Genomic DNA, 20,101 nt, shown 5'->3' with positions numbered 1-20,101 from the left:
TCAAAAAAGTACTCCAGAGTGTTGTTCAGCATGGGGGTGAGTAGAAAATGAAGGCTAATCATGTTTTGGGTGTACTATTCCTTTAAGGCAGAAAGACCCACAAAAAGCCACAACTAAAGACAGCTTTAGTAAATGCCTGGCAAAGCACCTTAAGGGAGAGAAATGCAGCGTTGGGTGATGTCCATGGGTTCCAGATTTCACTGCCTCCAAACAATTCTCAACAAAGTATCAAAAAAGTTTAAAAAGTTGGAAGATTTTACGTAGGTTTATGTTTTTTTGTCCACTTATGTTAGAGCCCCTGAAATGAGGAGCTTATCTATAAAAACAGCAACAATTTCTAATCATACATTTTTTGTCCAAACCCTTTAGCTAAACCTTAAAGATTCACTTCAGTTCCAGTGTGATCATTTTGATTCAAATTCAGTTAGGTGGGAAGGTGAGCACAAATCATGTAGATTGTGTCACTGTCCAAATACTTAAATCATACTCTCTCTATACAACACAATTGACAACAAAAAAATTCACCCAGAACACTGCACCACTGATCCCAACATACATACTAAAGTTACACATCTAATTTAAAGACCTGTTGATTTCTGCATGTTTTGACTCTTGTGGGACGGGTTTTTTCAATTTAGCATAGAAGCTGGCAGCTTAAAGAAGCCTATTCCACACAGAAAGCCCAACTAAAGATCAACTACTTTAAGTTTATTAATACTTTATACTTTATTGAGCCATATACCTTTATATTATTGACTATTCCTTTATCAACCAGTTAAAGGTATCATTCTTGTTTATGTAAGGCCATCCTACGTGTTCTTCCCCATTATTATTTACCGGTAGTGAGTCTGACATAGTGGAAAAATTGCAAATCCTCTTTTGGAAAGTAAGCTTGTCTGAGCGATGCAAACAGCAACTTTTAAACAGAGCATGCACCAGGAGAAATGGGCTTGTGCATGCTCACGCACACGCTTAATAGGCGTTCCTTCTCAAGAGCGGGTACAGGGTTGTGCATGTGCTTTTTTTTTAAGAGGAGAGGGCGGGTGTTTTAAAAATTTGCAAATATCCTATACCTTTAACAACAACTAAAACAAATATGTTCACTATGCAGTAAAAAAAACAACTATGGTCTATAGATAAATCTGAAATAAACACAATATAGTAAACAGTATTAAACCTGTTATTTTTGACATGTTCAATTATTTTCTAGCTGTGTAATCAATTGCTGCTTTTCTGACTGATAAAAAATTCTTACATTTTTTGTATATACAGTAATAAATGTAATTGACTGTTTTTCTGTGGTAGCGCATGTAATGAGTCATGTTCAGTCATATTCTGATGTACACCATGCACCATCACATTAATCGGGACAATGAGATGCTTAATAATGCTACAGTGACTGGTTGTTGAACCAACCTTCTAAATGCGACTATTTTTATTTTCGGACGCTCCGGCACACAGCAACCTGTACAGTAATCTCTGCATCAGCCGTATCCTCAGCCCTGACCTGAGTCACGCAGTGATCTCACCTTGTTCCCGATGGCTTTCTTAGGTGGAAAGTTGAAGGTGTCCACTTGTGGAAACTGGATTCTCAGCTGGTTGTGAAGCTCTCTGAACTCGGTGTAACGTCTATAGACATTCCACTCGTTATCCAGGATGCGGATGTAAACCTGCCGACAAGTAAAAACATCATAGAACGAACTGTTACACATTTTATTCTCTTATCAATTATCTTAGAAATGATTCAATTAGAAACTAGAATATTTCCAATGATAATTAGAAATATTCTTGCATGAAAGCAAAGCTGAAAAAAAACAGCATCAGAGTGTAAATGAGTTACAGTTTGGTAGCACTTCTCATGCTGGTCATTAAGCTCTTCCTGCGTGTCATGATAAATGAAGTGATGACGGAGCGTTGTGTCCTCGTAAACGTGCTTTTTCACTTACATATTAAAACACAAAACAGAAATTGTCTAAAGTCGTGACTGCGGTGCCACCATTTCCATGCACCATTAGCTGCTTTATTCAGATGCATGAGAGACGGAGGGAGAGAAAGATGAGCCTATTAGAAGACAGAAAGGGAAAAAAAAGAGAAGTGAGCTGGGTTTTATTCTCATAGAGGAAAAACAGACATAAAACGAGCTGAGCAGCTTTCAACAATCCCCTGGAATACCTTAAAGAACACAAAGACTGGACCAAATGAATCCAGAATCATCACCATGCCAAGAACGAAGAACAAATTAGAGCATCACTGTGCTATAAACATAACTACGTTCCCTTTGTTTAATTAACAATCAAGCAAGAAAAAGACTCTGTTCTTCTGAAACTTCTTCCCACATAATCAAAGTCAGACTCTTCAGAACTCTTTAAAAAGATAAAATCGTCTAATCATCTATTCCTCCATTTTCCCCTCCAAATGTGAGCCTGTTTTGTTTTCTTTACTACACATAAGTATTTGCTCGGGCCACACAGCTGCTAGTCGAGGCTAGGAGTGAGGCTCGACTTAACACCTGAGAAGCTGTTTTCCAGCGTGAGATGTTTTGGGATGGAGCTAGATTCTGTTAGCTTCAAGGGTATCCATCATCCCTTAGTTGGTGGGAAAACTGTGTGCAAACTGTTTTGATTAAAGCCCCTGTCACACCTTGAAGCTTTAGCCAGCATATGCCAGATTAACGAAAAATCTGGCAAAAACACTGGCATATGTTGGATAAGTTAACGGTCAGTTATGAACATGCTGAAGCATGCTGGCACACGTCAATAAACGGCAAGTACGTCAAAAAATTTAGAGCAGCTTATCCAAAACCTATGAGTAAGTAATGCGTAACTTATCTCAAACTCATATCAACGTATTTGATGTGTTCCAGATGACAGCTGAACATGTTTCTAACTTTAATGGTCAGTGATGTCAATGATAATTATCCTAAAAGCTACTGTATAATGGCGTATTGGATCCTCCCAGCGTTTATGGCCATGACCAACAAACTTCCTAACAGACATGACACGGAATCTGCTGCAACTGCAAACCTTCTTTCTTTCCTTTTCTTTTCTCTTTTTGTTTGGCGTTGGGTAAACTGCTACGTTAATACTGATGAAAAGCATCATTTTTTGGAGGCTGGGCGCCTGCTGGTACATTGCTGCCCCCCTCAGGACACTGGCCTCAGGGATGCTGGCATCATTTCATGGGCATTACGCAGCCTTGCGTTATGCATAAGGTAGGCTTTCGTTGGCCCCATAATGAATACTCTATGTATACACCCAAAATTGTAAAAAAATACATAGAAAGCTATATAGACGATTCTGGGACGTCAGCAGAGATGGGAAGTAACGAAGTACAAATACTTCGTTACTGTACTCAAGTAGATTTTTCTGATATTTACTTTACTTTCCTACTTATTTTTATGGCGACTTTGTACTTCTACTCCTTACATTTTTACACAAATATCTGTACTTTCTACTCCTTACATTTTAAAAAATTGGCTCGTTACTTTAGTTTTGAATCATTTCAATGGAGTTACCGTTATTATTTTTCACGTCATCAATACCGAATTCAATCTAATTGGATGGGAATCTACGTTGCATTTGACGCACCACTACAAGATGAATCGACAGATTCGGCGGTATTCATTCGTCATCATTGCAGCTTGGTGGCGGTGGCGTTAGCATAGTAGTATGGACGACGAGATGATTGAAAATGAACACAACGGAGATCTAGTCCTATTGGCAGACATCCATTTAAAATGTAGGCAACGGCATGAAAAAAGTGGTTTCTACTTTTACTTTTATACTTTAAGTAAATTTACAAGCCTGTACTTTGTTACTTTTACTTAAGTAAAAAAGTTTAATCAGTACTTCCACTTTTACCAGAGTATTTTTTAACACAAGTATCTGTACTTTTACTCAAGTACGGAAAGTCAGTACTTTTGCCATCATTGGACGTCAGGCATAGACTGACTAAACCCGGCAAGGTGTGACAGGAGCTTAAGCTGCATGTGAAGCTTCCAAGTTCCTGAGTATGAAGTAGTAAAATCACTGGTTGGACCAGAACATGGGCAAAGACTGCATCTGCTCCTTTTCAAGACCACTGGGTTCCGATTTTTTCATTTAACAGAGCATTAAACATTTATTATTTTTTCTTTCTTAAACAGATAGAGTTTGATCAGGCTGAGAAGAAAGCAACAAAAAAACAGTTGTGGTCAAACCTAATTAAATATTCATGATAAGGTTAGGTTCTGACTTTGAATAGGCCGTTCCAACTTGGCTTGTGAATCTCTGACTTAACCCATCTGCTATAACTCTGCAGTTCAGACTCATTAAATTCAGCACAGCTGAAGGGGGAAATCTAAATGCAATCAGTTAAACTGCACTTTAGTTTGGTCTACAAGAAAAAAGGGTTTGGAATTCTAATGGGCAGCACATTTTTTTTTAAAGTTTGTGAAAACAAGCTACTCTTACTTTAGTCATGATCTACATACTGTTGCTAAATCATTTAAGAGCAATATCTGCTTTTTTTTTTATGAATTCTGTATTATAACCTAATGCATTTCAGACCGTTTTCCTTTAGTTTAAACTGCTGCAGCCTTGGTTAGTTGGTTATCACAATAAACAGGTTGGAATCCATCAGCTGCTGATGGAACTAGCTTTAAATCCTTCCTGCCAACTAAACGTCAGATGAAGGATTCAGAGCTTCCCACAGACTCCAGCTGAACTGGAGTCTGTGTTACGTTGGGGCAGCATTCTGCTCTAGATGCAGGCCTGGGAGTGAAGTAAAAAAACTTCTGCTTCTCTTTTAACTCCTTTTTGTCTCTTCAAATACCAGTTTGAGGAGAAGGGATGCTGTGTCTTGCATTTTCCCACCCCTGACAACCTGCCATCCAAAACCACTTTAAACTGCTACAGACCCAGGGTGTGGGGGTGAGAGAGAACGCTGTAATTGAATCCTTCTTCCCAACTCTTCACATAACTATATCGGTCACTTCTCATATGGACAATTAGTACAACACTGTAGTTGGAGTTAGGATTAATTAAACAATTAGTGCATCTCCTTCTGACCACTTAGAACCTGCTTTTCACCATTAACAATTTTCCCCTCATAATGCGATCAGGTCGTTGAATCAGCCTATTATCCAGATGTCCATAGATTATGGTACAGAATCCAGCTGACTGACACTCAGCCTTTGGTACAGCCAAAAAAAGCTTATTTTGTTTCTTTAATATCTTTATAAATTTAAGCTTGGACGAAACGTTTATTGCAGCTAAATGTATAAAAAATTTCCAATTTCCAAAGAACTGAGCTGACAGATAAGAATGGTAGTTCTGGTTCAGTTTAAAGCAGGATAAGGTGCTAAAACTATATTCCAGGCTTTGATAATCTCCCAGAGCTCAGTTCAGTCCATCATCTGAACACGGAGAGATAATGGACCAACTGCAGACCTACAAAGATGAGGATGTCTCCCTAGACTGAGACGATGGAAGAGGAGAAGCAGGGTGATGAAAGTCCTCATGTGGAAAATCTGTTGATTTATCTGCAACCATTTAAAATAAATGAAATGTATTAAAGAACTCCTTAGAAAGTCCCAGCAGCAGTTTTCTTCAGGGTATGCAGGAGACACAGCAAAAAGCAGAAACAAAAGAAAAACTAAAACTGCAAATTAACTCCAACATGCCGCCACCTAAACTGGCTGAAAGCTTAGGGGTTAAATACAGAGAAACGCAACACGCTTTGAGTGAAGCAAAGACTTGTTCTGCTGCTCTGATGCAAAAAAATAAAACTAAATACAGAAGTGGATGCCGCACAGCAAGAAAAACACAAAGCTGATAAACTGACAGCAATGGCTGACATGATGAGAGTAGACAAGGCCACTAATGCACCCGAGGCACTGCTTTCTCAGCACTTCGTTCCTGACTTCAGCAGCACATTCAAGTTTAAAACACTTCTTTACAAGTTCAGGAAGTCAAAGACTGATAATTTTCCTGGTTTCAATATTGAAAAAAAATATAAATCTTGGTATGTTTTTTTAGCAGCTAACTGATATAATAGCTACAGATCAAATTAAAACCAACCTAACCGATTAAAGGTGAGTTTTGATCACATTGCTTAGACTGGTTCAAGTTTAATGACTAACAAAGATGCTTTGACAATGGAAGTAATGGTTTTCCTAAACTTGCCTTCCTTCCTGACCCACATGATGGCCTGGTTCAATAAGAGCATTACTGGGAAAAGCAGGACAGAGCTGCGGATGAGAATCTGCACCGAGTAGATAAAAACATGACCTTTTTAGGTGACTGGGGGATTATTAGGAGAGTGTTGGCCAAGTGGTTTAGAACAGTGCGCTTGTGTTCCAAGAGGGTTAAAAGAGCAAGGTTCAATCCCCACAGCCTCCAAGCTGGGTTCCTAAGCAAAACCCTTAACCCCAACTGCTCCCCGAGCTCCATACAATGGCAGCCCACTGCTCCACAAGGGGATGGGTTAAAAGCAGAGGTAGATTTCTCAAATGTGAGATCAATAAAGTTCAATTATTATTATTTTACTTAACTGTTTCTTCCTGTTAAAAGGGAGTTTTTCCTCTCCACTGTCACTACAAGCATGCTTGGTGTGCAGGATTGCATTGAGTCAATACAACCAACTGGTTTTCCTTAGATAGAAAACTTCAGATCAATTGACTGCATGATCTGGTTGAATAGTAAAGTGCCCTGAGGTGACGTGTGTTGGGAATTGGTGCTATAGAAATAAACTGAATTGAATTATTTTTGCCAACTGCTAAATCTCTCTCAGTCAGCTATTACTGGTATTGTAACAAAGTGAACTCTGCAGCTGCTAAAGCATGCGGTGGACACATGTCACAACTTTCTGCAGCTACACCTCCGAGCCTCATGTGGCCTTAATATCATCTCAGAATCAGCTATACAGCAGCAAGAGCAATGAAAGGCGGCCAATCCCATGAAGGAACCTGGGTTTGGTTGTTTCTAACAGTTCTTCCCTGACTGCATTGTGTCTAGAGTAAAGTTTAGTAACGGGATCATTGTGGATTTTGGCTTGGTCAGTTACATCCAGCAGTTATTCATTTCATGCTCTCAAATATGTGGGAACAGTTTGTAGGCCTGTGATATAAACAATAAAACAATCAATTGCATGATTAAAATTATTCACATGAAATATGAATGAGCAGATGAAAAAAAGATTTTACTGCGGTGCATCAGTCTCCACTCAACCCTTCCTTATTGTTTCCTTAGCGTAGGAAGGATTTACCCATTTTATACTGTTATATACCAAAGGGGAAAAAAACACTACAACCTTTGGACCATCTTATTCCTGGTAATCCACTATTACTGGAGCTTTTATTCGTCAACACAAAATGATGTGCATTACAAACACTGTAGTTCTCTGCATCTCTAAAGAGATTATTTTCTTTAATTTTGTTGAAAAGTGGGCATTTAAAAAAAGGAACACTTTTGACTACACATGTGAACGGCCAGGAAAACATACATGTCGCACATGGCAAATCTACTGATTAACAACACAAAGCACAACATACTCAAGGAGGAGATTCAAGATTGTTTCGGTTATGTGTGCTTTTTATGATTTGGGTTTTGTTTGATTTGTTATGCAAACACATTTTTTATTAAAGTCTGAGAGTCCACTTAGTTTATTATTTTCTATTTCTTTGTTTATTAATTTTGGATAAACAAACAGTCATTTTAAGATCTTAAAGTTTATGGATGTTTAAGAAGGTGTAACTTTTTGCCATCATCATTATATATGTTTAAAAAATTGTCTCAAGATGCCAATATTATCATTTGTTGTAAGAGTTTTATATTATATAATGTAAAAAACTGCACAGTAAAGTATTTTATTTGTTTTCTTTTTTTTACTCTGTCCCTTATTATATCATCTTTATACACTCTACTATTGTCCACATTTGTGTGACCACTTTAGCTTTATTCTTTTGCTGCTGTAATGCCACAGTTTCCCCTTTGTTGGATAATGAAGGGACTTTCTATTCTATTCTGTTCTATTATATTTAAATTTTTAAGCAAAGTATGTTATCATAATAGGTTGGTTTAAATATTTGACCCAGTTTAAGCATGAATAAGCACAAAGCTAGGTCTGTAAAGACATGGATGAGAAATGATGTGGAAGAACTGGAGTCCTGACCTGAACTCCATAGATCTCCTTTGGTATGATTAGAGCGCAAATTGTCCACGATTGGTTTTTGACCCCACATATGTGCTTTTTATGTATGTATTTCCATAACCAAACCCCTAAACTGTTTGGAAAACCTTCTAAGCCGTCTTAAAGCTGTCGAGGGTGGGCCCACATCATATCAAACACTGTGGATTAAGAAAAGCAAACTACTCAGGTTTGTGTCTAAAGGTATATGTGTGAAAACTTTTTTCCAGTAAGGTGTACATCCCAGATTTAAGCTTTTGACATTAGGCCTAATGTTACTGTAAAAATCTTCAGTAGGTCTGCTGGGTCTCATTACATAATGAGCAGCAACAGCCTAATATTGAGAGCCACCTTCTCCAACGTCTCCACGCATAACAGCCTTAAACAGCATGATTCTTTCCGCGTCTCATCAGCATACTTCTTTAGAGCCAGCCCAGCCCTTTCCCTTACCAATCACAACGTACTCTATCATTATTGCTGTCAGAAAAATTGGCAACGTCCACGCTGCTTTCCTAATATTTAAGCACCCAGTCTTTGATAACTCCCAAATACCCTGACACTCAAACAGTGACAGGGTCTTTAATGACGTTTTAGAGGGATAGAGTGAAAGAGAGTTGATAGGGTTTATCTGATGTGATGAACTGTGACAAACCCGCTCCTATTGTGTGCATTTAAAAGGCTTATTAGAACGCCAGAGAAAGCCTATTTGATCAAAGCAGAACCCCCATAAGTGGAAGCTTGGGCATTTATTTTAAGTGTTGGAATGCTATAATTTACTTTCACATATTGGCTGCTTCACACAGACTCAGTCAGCTGCAAACTGGCTGCTGTCAGCCTCTGACTACGTCGCAGGAAAGGGAAATGTCAAGGAAATGTACGTGTTAAATCATTACAGTACAAGTAGTTTAACGTAGGTTTGCTGCAGATTATTCCACTGAATTGTGGACAGAAAGTTGGCTCTTTCTGCAGACCTCATGTTTTTGTTAATGATACATGACACCAAGCGAGAGAATCTAATCCCTTCTATGTTAAAGACCTGTTTATAAGAAAGGAGACCATGCATAATTAATATCAATACTCTGATATAAAGCCATTCTCTCCAAATAAAGTGACGTGTCATTTTATGAAGGAGTTGAGTTAAACTTAACTAAATGGACAACTTCAGACAGAACATCAACATTCCCTAAACAACTGGGTAGCATTCTGCTTCAAGATTACTGATTATATCAATTCGACTATAAAAACGATTCTTATGCCATAAAAAGGGAAGATTCATGCTGAACTATGCCACCATGCATAGTTCTGCAGGAAACATGGAGAAGCCTACAGAAGACACCAAATTAGGTCCAAAGCTTGAAGAACAACTGCGTCATGCCTTATGCATGTCAGACAGTAAGGAAAAACAGGACAAAGGTATGTCTAACTTACATGAGCAGCAGGTGTTAGCTGACTCATCTGTGCAGTGTTTAAATTAGATAATGATTCTTGTCTTAGTGGGATACATTTCAGCTACTACTAAGAATACAAGTTATCAATAAATGAATTGATCTAAAGTCAATTGATCTTATCAAACGACTCATGATTAAAGCAAATGGCTGCTTATGCGTTAAAGGCTGAGCTTTTTTTCTTGTATCAAGGGGATGTTTTGATTAACAAGTGGGACTAAAAATGACATTTAAAATATGATGAATAAAAAAAAGTAATACATAATTTTAGTTTTAACTATTTATAATATATAAAATACGGATTAAAAAAGCTTTTTTTTATTAATAAATTAAATATATTATTAAGGTAAATATATTTAGAAGATCTAACTAAAAGGAAGCTATTAGGTTACTGAATAAAAAAGATAGATAAAATTATTTAAAGACAGGGTATGTCGCTCTAACATGCTGTCAGACTATTTGCCACTTCCCTTTAAAGTTTTTAGTGTAATCCAGGCAACAGTACAGGGAGAGACTTTGTGCTGTTAGCAGCGTTTTTTGTTCTGAGTGCGCCCAGAGAAGTTACAATTGTTTTGCATAATGGCATCCATTATTATATAGTCATATCTTTGCTTTCAAAACACAGCAGAGAAGTTAAGATGCTGAATGCGGCTTGGTTAAACGGGCGCCATTTGGGTGATAACTAAAGGAGTGTTTATATTTACAAACAGAACTGCATAAAGTGCATTCTGACTTTTTTTTAAACATTAAAACTGTGTAAATAACCCTGGACCAGAATGTCACTCAATTAATTTCCCTAGTCTCTCTTGCAAATAGCGGTGATGCTTCACTTCAGAATGATCAAGGGCGCCCTCTAGGGATGAGAGTAAAATTACAACACTGAAAGAAGTTCCTTCTAGTCGAACGCAATTAATTAATTGAATAGAACAAATCTTAATCAAATTAACAAGTAGTCAACAATTGTATTTTGCATTGTAAACGCAAAATTAAAACTTTTCAAAGATATTTTACTAAATAAGCGTAACAAATCCCTTGCATCCTTCATCTACAGAACCACTACTTTCTAAATATCTTTGGAAATAAGATTTTGTCCATTTTTCTTTGCAAACTTGCAGAAATTCTGTTAGCTCAGAGCCTGTGTTAAATGAAATGCTGATTCTAACAGAAGCTTCTTAGTTTATCTAAAGTCTGAACTTTGAATGGGCCTTTAAAACACAGTAATTTGCTGCTAGAGTGGACGTAAGCCGTGGATCTCTGCAACTCCTCCAGAATAATCACATTCCACTTGGCTGCTTCTCTGCTGTCATTCTAAATGGAGGTCCTGGTCTTGGCAGGTCTACAGGTGATCCATCATCTCTCCATGTTCAGATGGTGGGTTAAACACAGCTTTAAGAGATGCTCAAATCTTGGAAGATATTGTTCCTGCTTTAAACTGAACCAGAACTTCTTCCCTGACATTTCTGCTCGGTTACCCGATCTTCATGATACTGGTTATCCTCTAACTACTGATAAGGGACTTTTACATGATTTGCCTTTATACACAGAAATTAAATTATCCCATAAAAATAAAACCAAACATGGTGTCGGTAATAACGGTCTATAGCTCTCCTACACACGACAGTCTGATCACCATTACCCAGGTGCTGTTTTTAAGATTACAGAACGGACCAACTTAAAGAACCTAAAGGTTCTGCACAGCCCTGTGATTTCACTGATACCTTCACAGGGGAAGCAGGGCTTTAAAAATGGCCATGAAACAATTGCAGAAACACTTTTAAAGAAGACATCTGTGGACAGACAGCTGCAGCTTTCTCACATGCTCTTCAGCCTGATGGTACATCAGTGTGAACTGGTGTAAACATCATCACCCACCTCTCAGAGCTGAAGCTCCAGAAATGTGAGTTTATCCGTTTCTGGATCAGTTAACAGATCAAACAGAACAAGCTCTGTATACAGAATCATTCCCAGCAAAACCTCGGGTCCAAACGTACAGAGCTAACAGAGATAATTGACCAAATGATCACATGGAGTGACAAAAAAGTTTACAGTCAAACTGTAGAAAACGAAGTTATACAGCATCAATGCATGTAAGGAGGTAAGGGACCTGTCGCACCTTACAGATTTAGACAGCGTATGCCCGACGTCCCATAATGTCCTAAAATGCTCGCATACGCTAAACTTTCTATGTATTTTTTCCATTTTTGCCGTATACATAATGTATTCATAACAAGTCCAGAACATATGTCCAACAACAGTCTAACCTATTCATGATGCACGGCAGCGTAATGCCCATGCATCATTTCATGGGCATTACGAAGCATTAGTTAAAGCCGCTCCCCTCAGACGCAGTGCTGTGCCTCAGGGGACATGCGATGCACGTACACTATGCAATGTTAACCTAGCTGCTTTTCACCGCCCGCCCATAAAAAAAAAAAAAAGAAATAATAAAAAGAAAGACAAAGAAAGAAGGTTTGCAGTTGCAGCAGATTCATGCCTGCTAGGAAGTTTGTTGGAGGAGTCTGGAGGAGTACTGACGGTTCCTCCTGTGAACAACTTTTTATACCAAGTGCTGCCAATACGCCATTATACAGTAGCTGAAAGTTAGAAACATGTTCAGCAGTCGTCTGGAACACGTCAAATACTTTGATTTGTGTTGGAGATAAGTTACGCAGAAGTTATTCATAGGTTTTGGATAAGTTAGACATCACGACTTATGAGTACCTTACGCTTACCGGATGTCAACATTCATATAACTTACCTGTAACTTATGCCCCACATATGGCATAGGCTGGCACTCGCTGTGTTTCAGCGTGTTTAAGCATGCTTCAGCACACTTAAGCGTGCTCATAACTTACAAAAAATGTACCCATAACTTATCGCACCTACAGTATACCAGTGCTTTTGCCAGATTTTTCATACGTCAGCCATATGTTAGTCTAAATCGTCAGGGTGTGATAGGGGCTTTATGGCCTTGAAAGAAGATAAAGACATACAAGATCATAGCTCAGTAAAGAAAGAATCAGTTATAGATATCTTATTTGAGCCAATTTGAATGAATACCTGAGAGCAAGCAGACAGTATCAGTGGGTGTATTTTTAGAGAGAGCCAGCTCGAACCAAAGCAAAGGCAACACCATCCCCTTCTCTTCACAGATCATTGTAGGACCATCCATTTATCTAATTAGGCAGAAAATAGAGCTCATTTAGAGGGTTTATGAGGGGAACAGTGAGACGGTGGCAAAGGGCAGGAGATATACGTGCAAACACTGCCTTTAGTCACCTTAGTTGTAACGGAAACGTTTCGCTCAGTTTGTTTAAAGCTCCTGTTTTACAAGTCTGTTCATGGACAGACTGATGAGCTTTTATTATTCTGCTGAAGTCTTCATGTCAGTAATTCCCTCAGCAAAAAAAAAAAAATAAAAAAAAATGGAAATTAGAATATAATTTGGTTAAAAACAGAGCTGAAATGATTTAGTTTGTGCACCCAGAATCCCAAATGATTCTTAAGGCAACACTGGGACCAGTTTGATATAACACAATATAATTAGGGGGTCCCCACTCCATCTTGCCATCAGTTTGGGGGTCTTAGGCCTGGAAAATGTTAAAGACCCCTGGCCAAATGGTTAGAGCAGTGCGCTTGTGCTGAGAGAAGGCTCCAAGTACTGGGTTTGATCCCCACAGCCTCCCCTTTGGGTTCCTGAGCAAAACCCTTAACCCCACACTACACCCAGGGCGCCACACAATGGCAGCCCACTGCTCTCCAAGGGAATGGGTCAAATTCAGAGAGTGACTTTCCCCATTGTGGGACAATAATAGCGTTTACCTTACATACCATCGGGCAACATCTTAACACCTTTAATTTAACATCAATAAATTATTTTTCATCATTTTTTACACCCAGGAGTCTTTGTCAGTTCTGTCCGTTTCCACTAGAGCAGCTCTAATGGGAGCGCTGATCTTTTTGATGTGCTTAGAAGGACGGAACCTGCGGGTGCTAAAATGTTTCTGTAGTGCGAGCTGACAGAACTGAAAAAAGCTACGTTTACACATGCAACATTTCTCTGATCCAATCTAAACATTGATTGATTTGAAATACAAAATCTCTGTCTACATGGATACTAAGTAAAATGATCCGATCATGATGTGTGTGTGTATATGCACTAAGCATCCAATCAGATTCAATCATTAAAGTATGTGTGGAACATTGCTGGACAATGCACAGTGGAGATTATTTTACTCCAAAGATCTGAACGGGTCTGAATATGGACACCAATGGGAATGGTGATTGGCAAAAAAATACCTCTTTTTTTTCTTAAAGAATTAAATTTCTTTTTGATCGGATGGACAGGATAAGAATCTTTAGTCTGACATGTTTACACAAAACTTCAACGATTAGTTGTGCCTGTGCTTTAAGTCTGTTTTGTGCAGCATTTAGTAAAGCTTAGCCCAGTGAAGGGTCTGAGGATGGATTGAAGACATTGACAATAACTGTGACATTCCTTAAGGAGTGTCCTATTTGGGCTACAGGGGCGCATACACTGTATGATTTTTTGGCCCTTTTTGGGCCAATTTTCTAGTTGTGTGAGAATTTTTTGGATCGGGCCGAGTTTCAGCCTCCTCGTGCGTCCTGTGTCGTGTAGTATAAAGGGGGTAACAAGGGGTTATCAGCCTCTCACGACCAACTCCTGATCAGAAATCGTAACGTCGGCAGAAAATTAAACATGAATGAAATTCAGTGGGCCGTCGTAAGGTGTCCGTGAGCAAATCCTGCTGTTGAAGCAGAGCTATGAGCTGATTTTCCAGAACCTCGAGTACTGCGCATTTGCAAACAAGGGAGTTCTTCTTCTTGTTCCAGATTGACGAGTCCGACCAGTGCCATCTCTTGGTGTTGAGTCCGACGTTCGTCTTTTGGATGTGCAGTGTAACCTGTCCCGCTTGCTTTATACGGGATTTGAAACTCCAAAACATGACACTGCGTGATAAACAGATTTTATTTTATATTTTCCCCAAAGCAGATGTGTTTTCATTTGTAACTCTCTCTTTCTGTCAGACCCATAAAATTGCTAATGAATATGTGCCAAATAGTCCATCTAAAATAGACCTGGAGTTTTAACTCAGTAGGACCTATACAAGCCCCCTTGTGTAAAATCCAGGGTTTATACAATAATGAGTAACTCTATATAAAAGCTTTTTATATATGTATATATATATATATATATATCCTCCGTCATCTTTACCATTCAAAATGCTGAATGGTAAAGATCCTCCGTCATCTTTACCATTCAAAATGCTGCAGCCATGTAATGAATTCCACGTTTTCCAGCTTTTTTTCCGTACATGCGGCTTTACAATCAACTGGAAGCAGTTCTGCGCACACAGAACCAGTTATCTCTGATTTATTGTAACTGACGAAATTGTTTTAATATACTTTTCTTTTTAAATAAACCATTTTAAATGCCACTGATAATCACATTTAATTCATTTTAATGCCAATTTGATGACCTTTAATGATTTTTAATGACCCGCAGAAACCCTGAAATTGTGTCGGGTGTGATCGTCCCCATTGACTTTCAATGAGCTCTGAACACCACGACCTTATCAGACACGTTTTCTGTCGGAAAGGACACAAAATCTGCTTTGGTGTATTCTGGCCTTAAATTCAATGGTGAAGATTGGTCTCCCACCTCTGTGGACCAATAACTGACTCAACCATCATGGTAACACTGAAGATGACTACAGAACAATCTGGACTGATGCAGGAATGTTTATAGATTTGTTATTCATCTAAAGGGATATTCTAATGTTTGGAAAAGCTGATTTTCTTCCATTGGAAAACAACAGGAATAAAGGCTAAAAATATTTCTGCTATGTTAATATTAATCTATAAACAAGTTTCAACATTTTCCTCTGAATAATTGAAATAAATCACATTTTCAAAGGACTAAAACAATTTTTCAAGATAAAGTGAATAATTAAAAGCAGGTAGAGACAGCGGAGATGATAGTCAATGAAAGGTAATTACCTGAAATTCTGACACAGAGGGAGAGCGCAGTGAATCGAGACGGTGAAAATGGAAATGTATTCATTAAAATGCACACTTCTCGGACAAAAGGTACAAAGTTAAGTTGATTGGGTGAATATATAACCACATCTTTGGAGCGATGAAAGCTATGTGTCCTCCAACAGTGTAATGAAAAACATTACTTCTTAGTGTTTCAGAAGGTAAAACGGTACACACAGCAGAAAGATAAAAAAAAAAAAAAAGCTAAGATAAGGAAAAGTAAAATATGCAAGGCATTTTTGCCACCATTAACTTAACTAATTCAAGTTAAACTTCCCAAAAACCTAGTATTGTATCTTTTAATGTCTGTATCTTTTTAGTACACTCTTACTGCAAGTAATATGAGGAGCATGCAGCATAAAACATTAGGAGAAAAGGTTTATTCACTCATTAAATGCAATAAAGAACAATAAAATTGTGTGCATTTTTCCATCTGAATGTGAAAGGAGCTCATTCTGTTTTCTGTTTCTCTGGAAGAGCGGAAGAAAATGTCACATCACTCATCATATGAACCCAGCTAACAGGACTCCATCTGCTGCAAATCATCCCCTTCATGTTGGAGCCGATTCTTTTCTTTTTTTTAAAGGCCACTGCTGACCCGCAGAAAGCATGTGATGAGAATGGAAATGAGTAAATTAGCGTCTGCATTAGGGATAAAGGCTGACAATAAAAGTGAGCGCTTTCCCAGATTGAAACATTTTGATCCAAACAAGCTAAAAGTGACAAACTCTACAGCCAAAAAGCATCAAACCTTAATGGTTTTGGTTTCTTTAATCACATTTAACAGAATCACTGAAGATTAATACAGGCCAGGAAATAAAAGTGAAACTCATCCTGATGTCAAAGCATGAACCTGCTACCAAAGTGGCCAAGAGGCCCTGAGGGTTTCATCTCAGATGGAGTGAAGAGGGGGAGGATTTTCCTCACTAGAAGTTGAGGGAGGCTTTGTGGACATCAGTGGGCCTAAACCATATCAGTTTGAGCTTCATTGAACCAATAAAGATGGCTGAAGCTGCTACTACAACAATCAAAGCAAAAACGGACAAATCAGCATGTAAGCTTGATTATAAAAAGATAGACCTGCAAGGTTTTAAGACACATATTGGAGAACTAAACAAGCTCATATCAAAATGTAAAAAATGCACAATGACATTAAAGTAGGGCTGGGCGATATAGAAAAAAAGCTTATCGATAAAAAAAAATGCATATTGATCGATATCGATAATTATTGAAAAGATTTGAAACCATATTTTATGTGCAGCTCTGCCTGGACTTTTTATGATATTGCTAAATGATTTAATTTTATTAAAGAACACAAACACAGACTTCCAATTAAATATTTATTTTACCAACTTTTTTAACCATAACAATTGTTTTAAAGAAAAATAACTTAAGAGACCTGGGTTATGTTATTTAATACTGACAAAGAATAAACTAAAGTGACCAGAGAAGTGACTAAAATAAATATAACAAATAAATAAACAGAATACCCTATTTGGGTGGGAATAGTGCACCACCAGCTTGTGGTAGTTAAAAGATTGTAGGACTAGGCTACCATGTAAACTCCACTCAACAAGAACAAAAACCCAAACAAAAATCAACTCATCCTTTAGCCTAGCATTTCTATGGGGTATTTTTTCTCACCCCTATTCTTCTAGAGGTGCTGCTGGCACCTCATTATGGTTCAGCTTAGCTTCCTGCTTTAACCTGAGTTATTACTTTACAGTTGCTGGCTCCTCAGCATTTTTCTCTCAATCCTCGGAGGAGAGCCGCGCCGGGGATTACACAGCTCGTACTCCTGCGGGTGTGAGCGGCTGAGATGATTAAAAAAAAAAAAAGTTGGTTGTGTTACCAGACTTCGTTTTCACTGGTTCCCTACACATTTTACAGATGACTGTGGTTTGTTTTTTGTTCGACTTGCCATGACCGAAATACTGCCAAACTGGCGAACTACAAAAACCCTTCTTTGGAAGAATTTCCTCCACCTCTCCTTGCTGCGACATCTTCATGTGCTCTGTGTTGTGGTTTGAGAGGGCGGCGCTTTGTGACGGCGTGCCTGGGTCCGCGATTGCGATTGGTTGGGAGGAAGTAGCGACTAGCATAAACCTACATGATAGGCTACAATGAGAAGGAAGGAAAACTGCGTTTCTTTATCAAACTTTTATTGACTCTCTTTTTTTCTATTGCGCCACACGTCTATCGATCAATATATATCGTTATTGAATTAGCGCCCAGCCCTACATTAAAGTAACACTCCACAGACACAGTTTTTAAAGTTTAAATGCAAAAATCCAATCAATTTTAGGGTGAGTTATCCTTTAAAGGTGCCCCAGCTGTCAGGTGGTTAATTATTCAGAACTGACAGCTTGAGATCAGGTGCATATATCTGCTTTTTATATAATGATATAATTTATTAATACAAGACCCTTAAAACAGTTTGGTTCTATGTGTGAATGGTATCATCTCCCTTCATAAATTAAATTTGATGGTCCCATCCAGACCTGATTAATGCCAAACCAAAAGAATTCAGAAGTCCCTTAACCAGAAGCTGTCAAATAAAAGATAAAAAAAGCCAAATAATACGACCTGAGCTCAAGAAATTTAAGATAAGATGAAAAAGGTTTCAGATTAGTTTTCTAAGATACCAGAGAATCACAGAAGAGTCACTTAAACATTGACCTGTGAGGAGAACACCCTTCCCAAGTGTGGCTGTTCCACCAGAACCACCCGAGGAGCTTTTTAATGACTCATCCAGGAGAAGAACCCAGAACATCTACAGCTCTGCATGGCTCACTTCACAGTAAAGGTCAGAAGTCAGGCCAAAACAAAGAACTTTTAGATTTGGTCCATTTTGGCTCCCTCCCAGTGGACAAAAGCTGGAGTGTTTTTCCTAAAGGAAGACAGCATTTCCCATGAGAACCAGGGCATTGTGTGAAAAATCCTGATCTCCCGGTCTCCTGCAGTGGATTGAACTAAATTTCTGTTTTCAGTGGATGTGAGAATGAATATATTATTAGTTATGTTTGATAATTTCACAGTAAACACTCGTATATGTCCGTGGCAGGAAGTGATGCTTTGCCTTAATATGAACCCTGTGCAATTTGCACAAATAAAAAGTCTCTCAGGGAAATTTAGTCACATCGACTTCCATCTTTATACCGAATGGGGGAAAGGGGGAAGTGACGTGTGCCGTAAACCAGACTGCACATTTTGGTTATTGCCATCCTCCTTAAAGTTAGTTAATGCAGGTTAAAGTGATACAGAACCCCTCAGGTCATGGCAAAGGTGTAATTACACAGGTTGGTAGTAAACATATTATTAAGTTATGAAGAATTTTTATGAAGGTTGAAAAGTATTGGTTTAATTTAGGGACAAGCAAAAGAACAATAAACCTTGCATCAACATAAATAATAAAATTGCTCTACAACTAAGGCACATTTACATCAGTTGCCCCTCGGTAATGCTAATATTGTGCTTAACACTTTTTTGTTTGTTTGATGAAATAAGTTGTGAGTAACAGACAGGCAGCTTAAATTCATTATTTTCTGATCTTGCCACCTAGACTCATAATTTAGGGTACAATATGAGAAATTGTAGATGCTCCAATACATATTGTAGTAATTTGCACCCCTGAAAATGTTTCTTTTCCTTTAAAAAATGGGAGTTCCCCGCCAAAAATTGCATGGATCTGCGATCCCAGACTGAGGAATACAGATCAAAATGTGTCTCCTTTGTCACAATTGCTTTCCGGACATGTCCACCTCCCCTCTCCTCCATCAGCTCCATCTTTGTCCCTTCTCAGGCACAGTAAGATACTCTTTTATACTCGCATCGTTCATTTGAAGGAATGAGCCGCTGACAGGGGATGTGAAAGGGCTGTGAGAACAGCAAGGAAGTCAGCAAGCAAATGATTGAGGGCAGGGCGGGGAACAGAGGATGTGGAGCAAAGCGGAGCTGAACGGAAAGGAAAGTAAGAGAGGAGGGGGCAGTGGAGTGATGAAGAAAAAGCAGCATAGGAGGGAGAGGAAGGCAATTACAGAGACAAAGGAACTGGGGGAAAAACATCAGAAGTAACGAGAGAACCGGCAGACCTGAAGGAGGACGAAGACAGGAAGCTGTGTCCTGACAAATTGGGTTTCAGTCTCAATATCAGATCAAGTGAACCGGCAGGTGAAAAAGAGGTTTTCACGCTTCCCATGACTCCGTGAAAAGAGCTTCAACATCCTAATATCAGTGTCCACTCTAGGAGTGAGCACAGCGTGCCATTTGCTGCTCTCTTACGTTTCCACTTATTAAACATTTGCTTTAAAGTAACGGCAGGAGATCAGCTACAGTAGATGCACAAGAAATCCCATCTGAACACAGATGTGCAAAGAGGGAATGAAGGGTGTCAGAGTGCACTGAAATAAAAATTGTGTTTGAGGGGTTGC

At 38.6% G+C, this 20,101-nt stretch overlaps 1 protein-coding gene across 1 annotated transcript in view; it reads right to left on the bottom strand.

Moving 5' to 3' along the window:
- snx29 (sorting nexin 29) overlaps nt 1-20,101 on the bottom strand; it is a 190,369-nt gene that overhangs the window by 33,855 nt on the left and 136,413 nt on the right. The window contains exon 19 of the mRNA XM_015377096.1: nt 1,530-1,670. Within this exon, the coding sequence (XP_015232582.1) occupies nt 1,530-1,670 (141 nt within the window). The remainder of the gene's footprint in view (nt 1-1,529; nt 1,671-20,101) is intronic.

Source organism: Cyprinodon variegatus, unplaced genomic scaffold (genome assembly GCF_000732505.1).
Source record: "Cyprinodon variegatus isolate N-32 unplaced genomic scaffold, C_variegatus-1.0 Scaffold146, whole genome shotgun sequence".
Taxonomy (NCBI): domain Eukaryota; kingdom Metazoa; phylum Chordata; class Actinopteri; order Cyprinodontiformes; family Cyprinodontidae; genus Cyprinodon; species Cyprinodon variegatus.
Note: the sequence above shows the minus strand (reverse complement) of the source record. Positions and strands in the feature narration are given on the sequence as shown.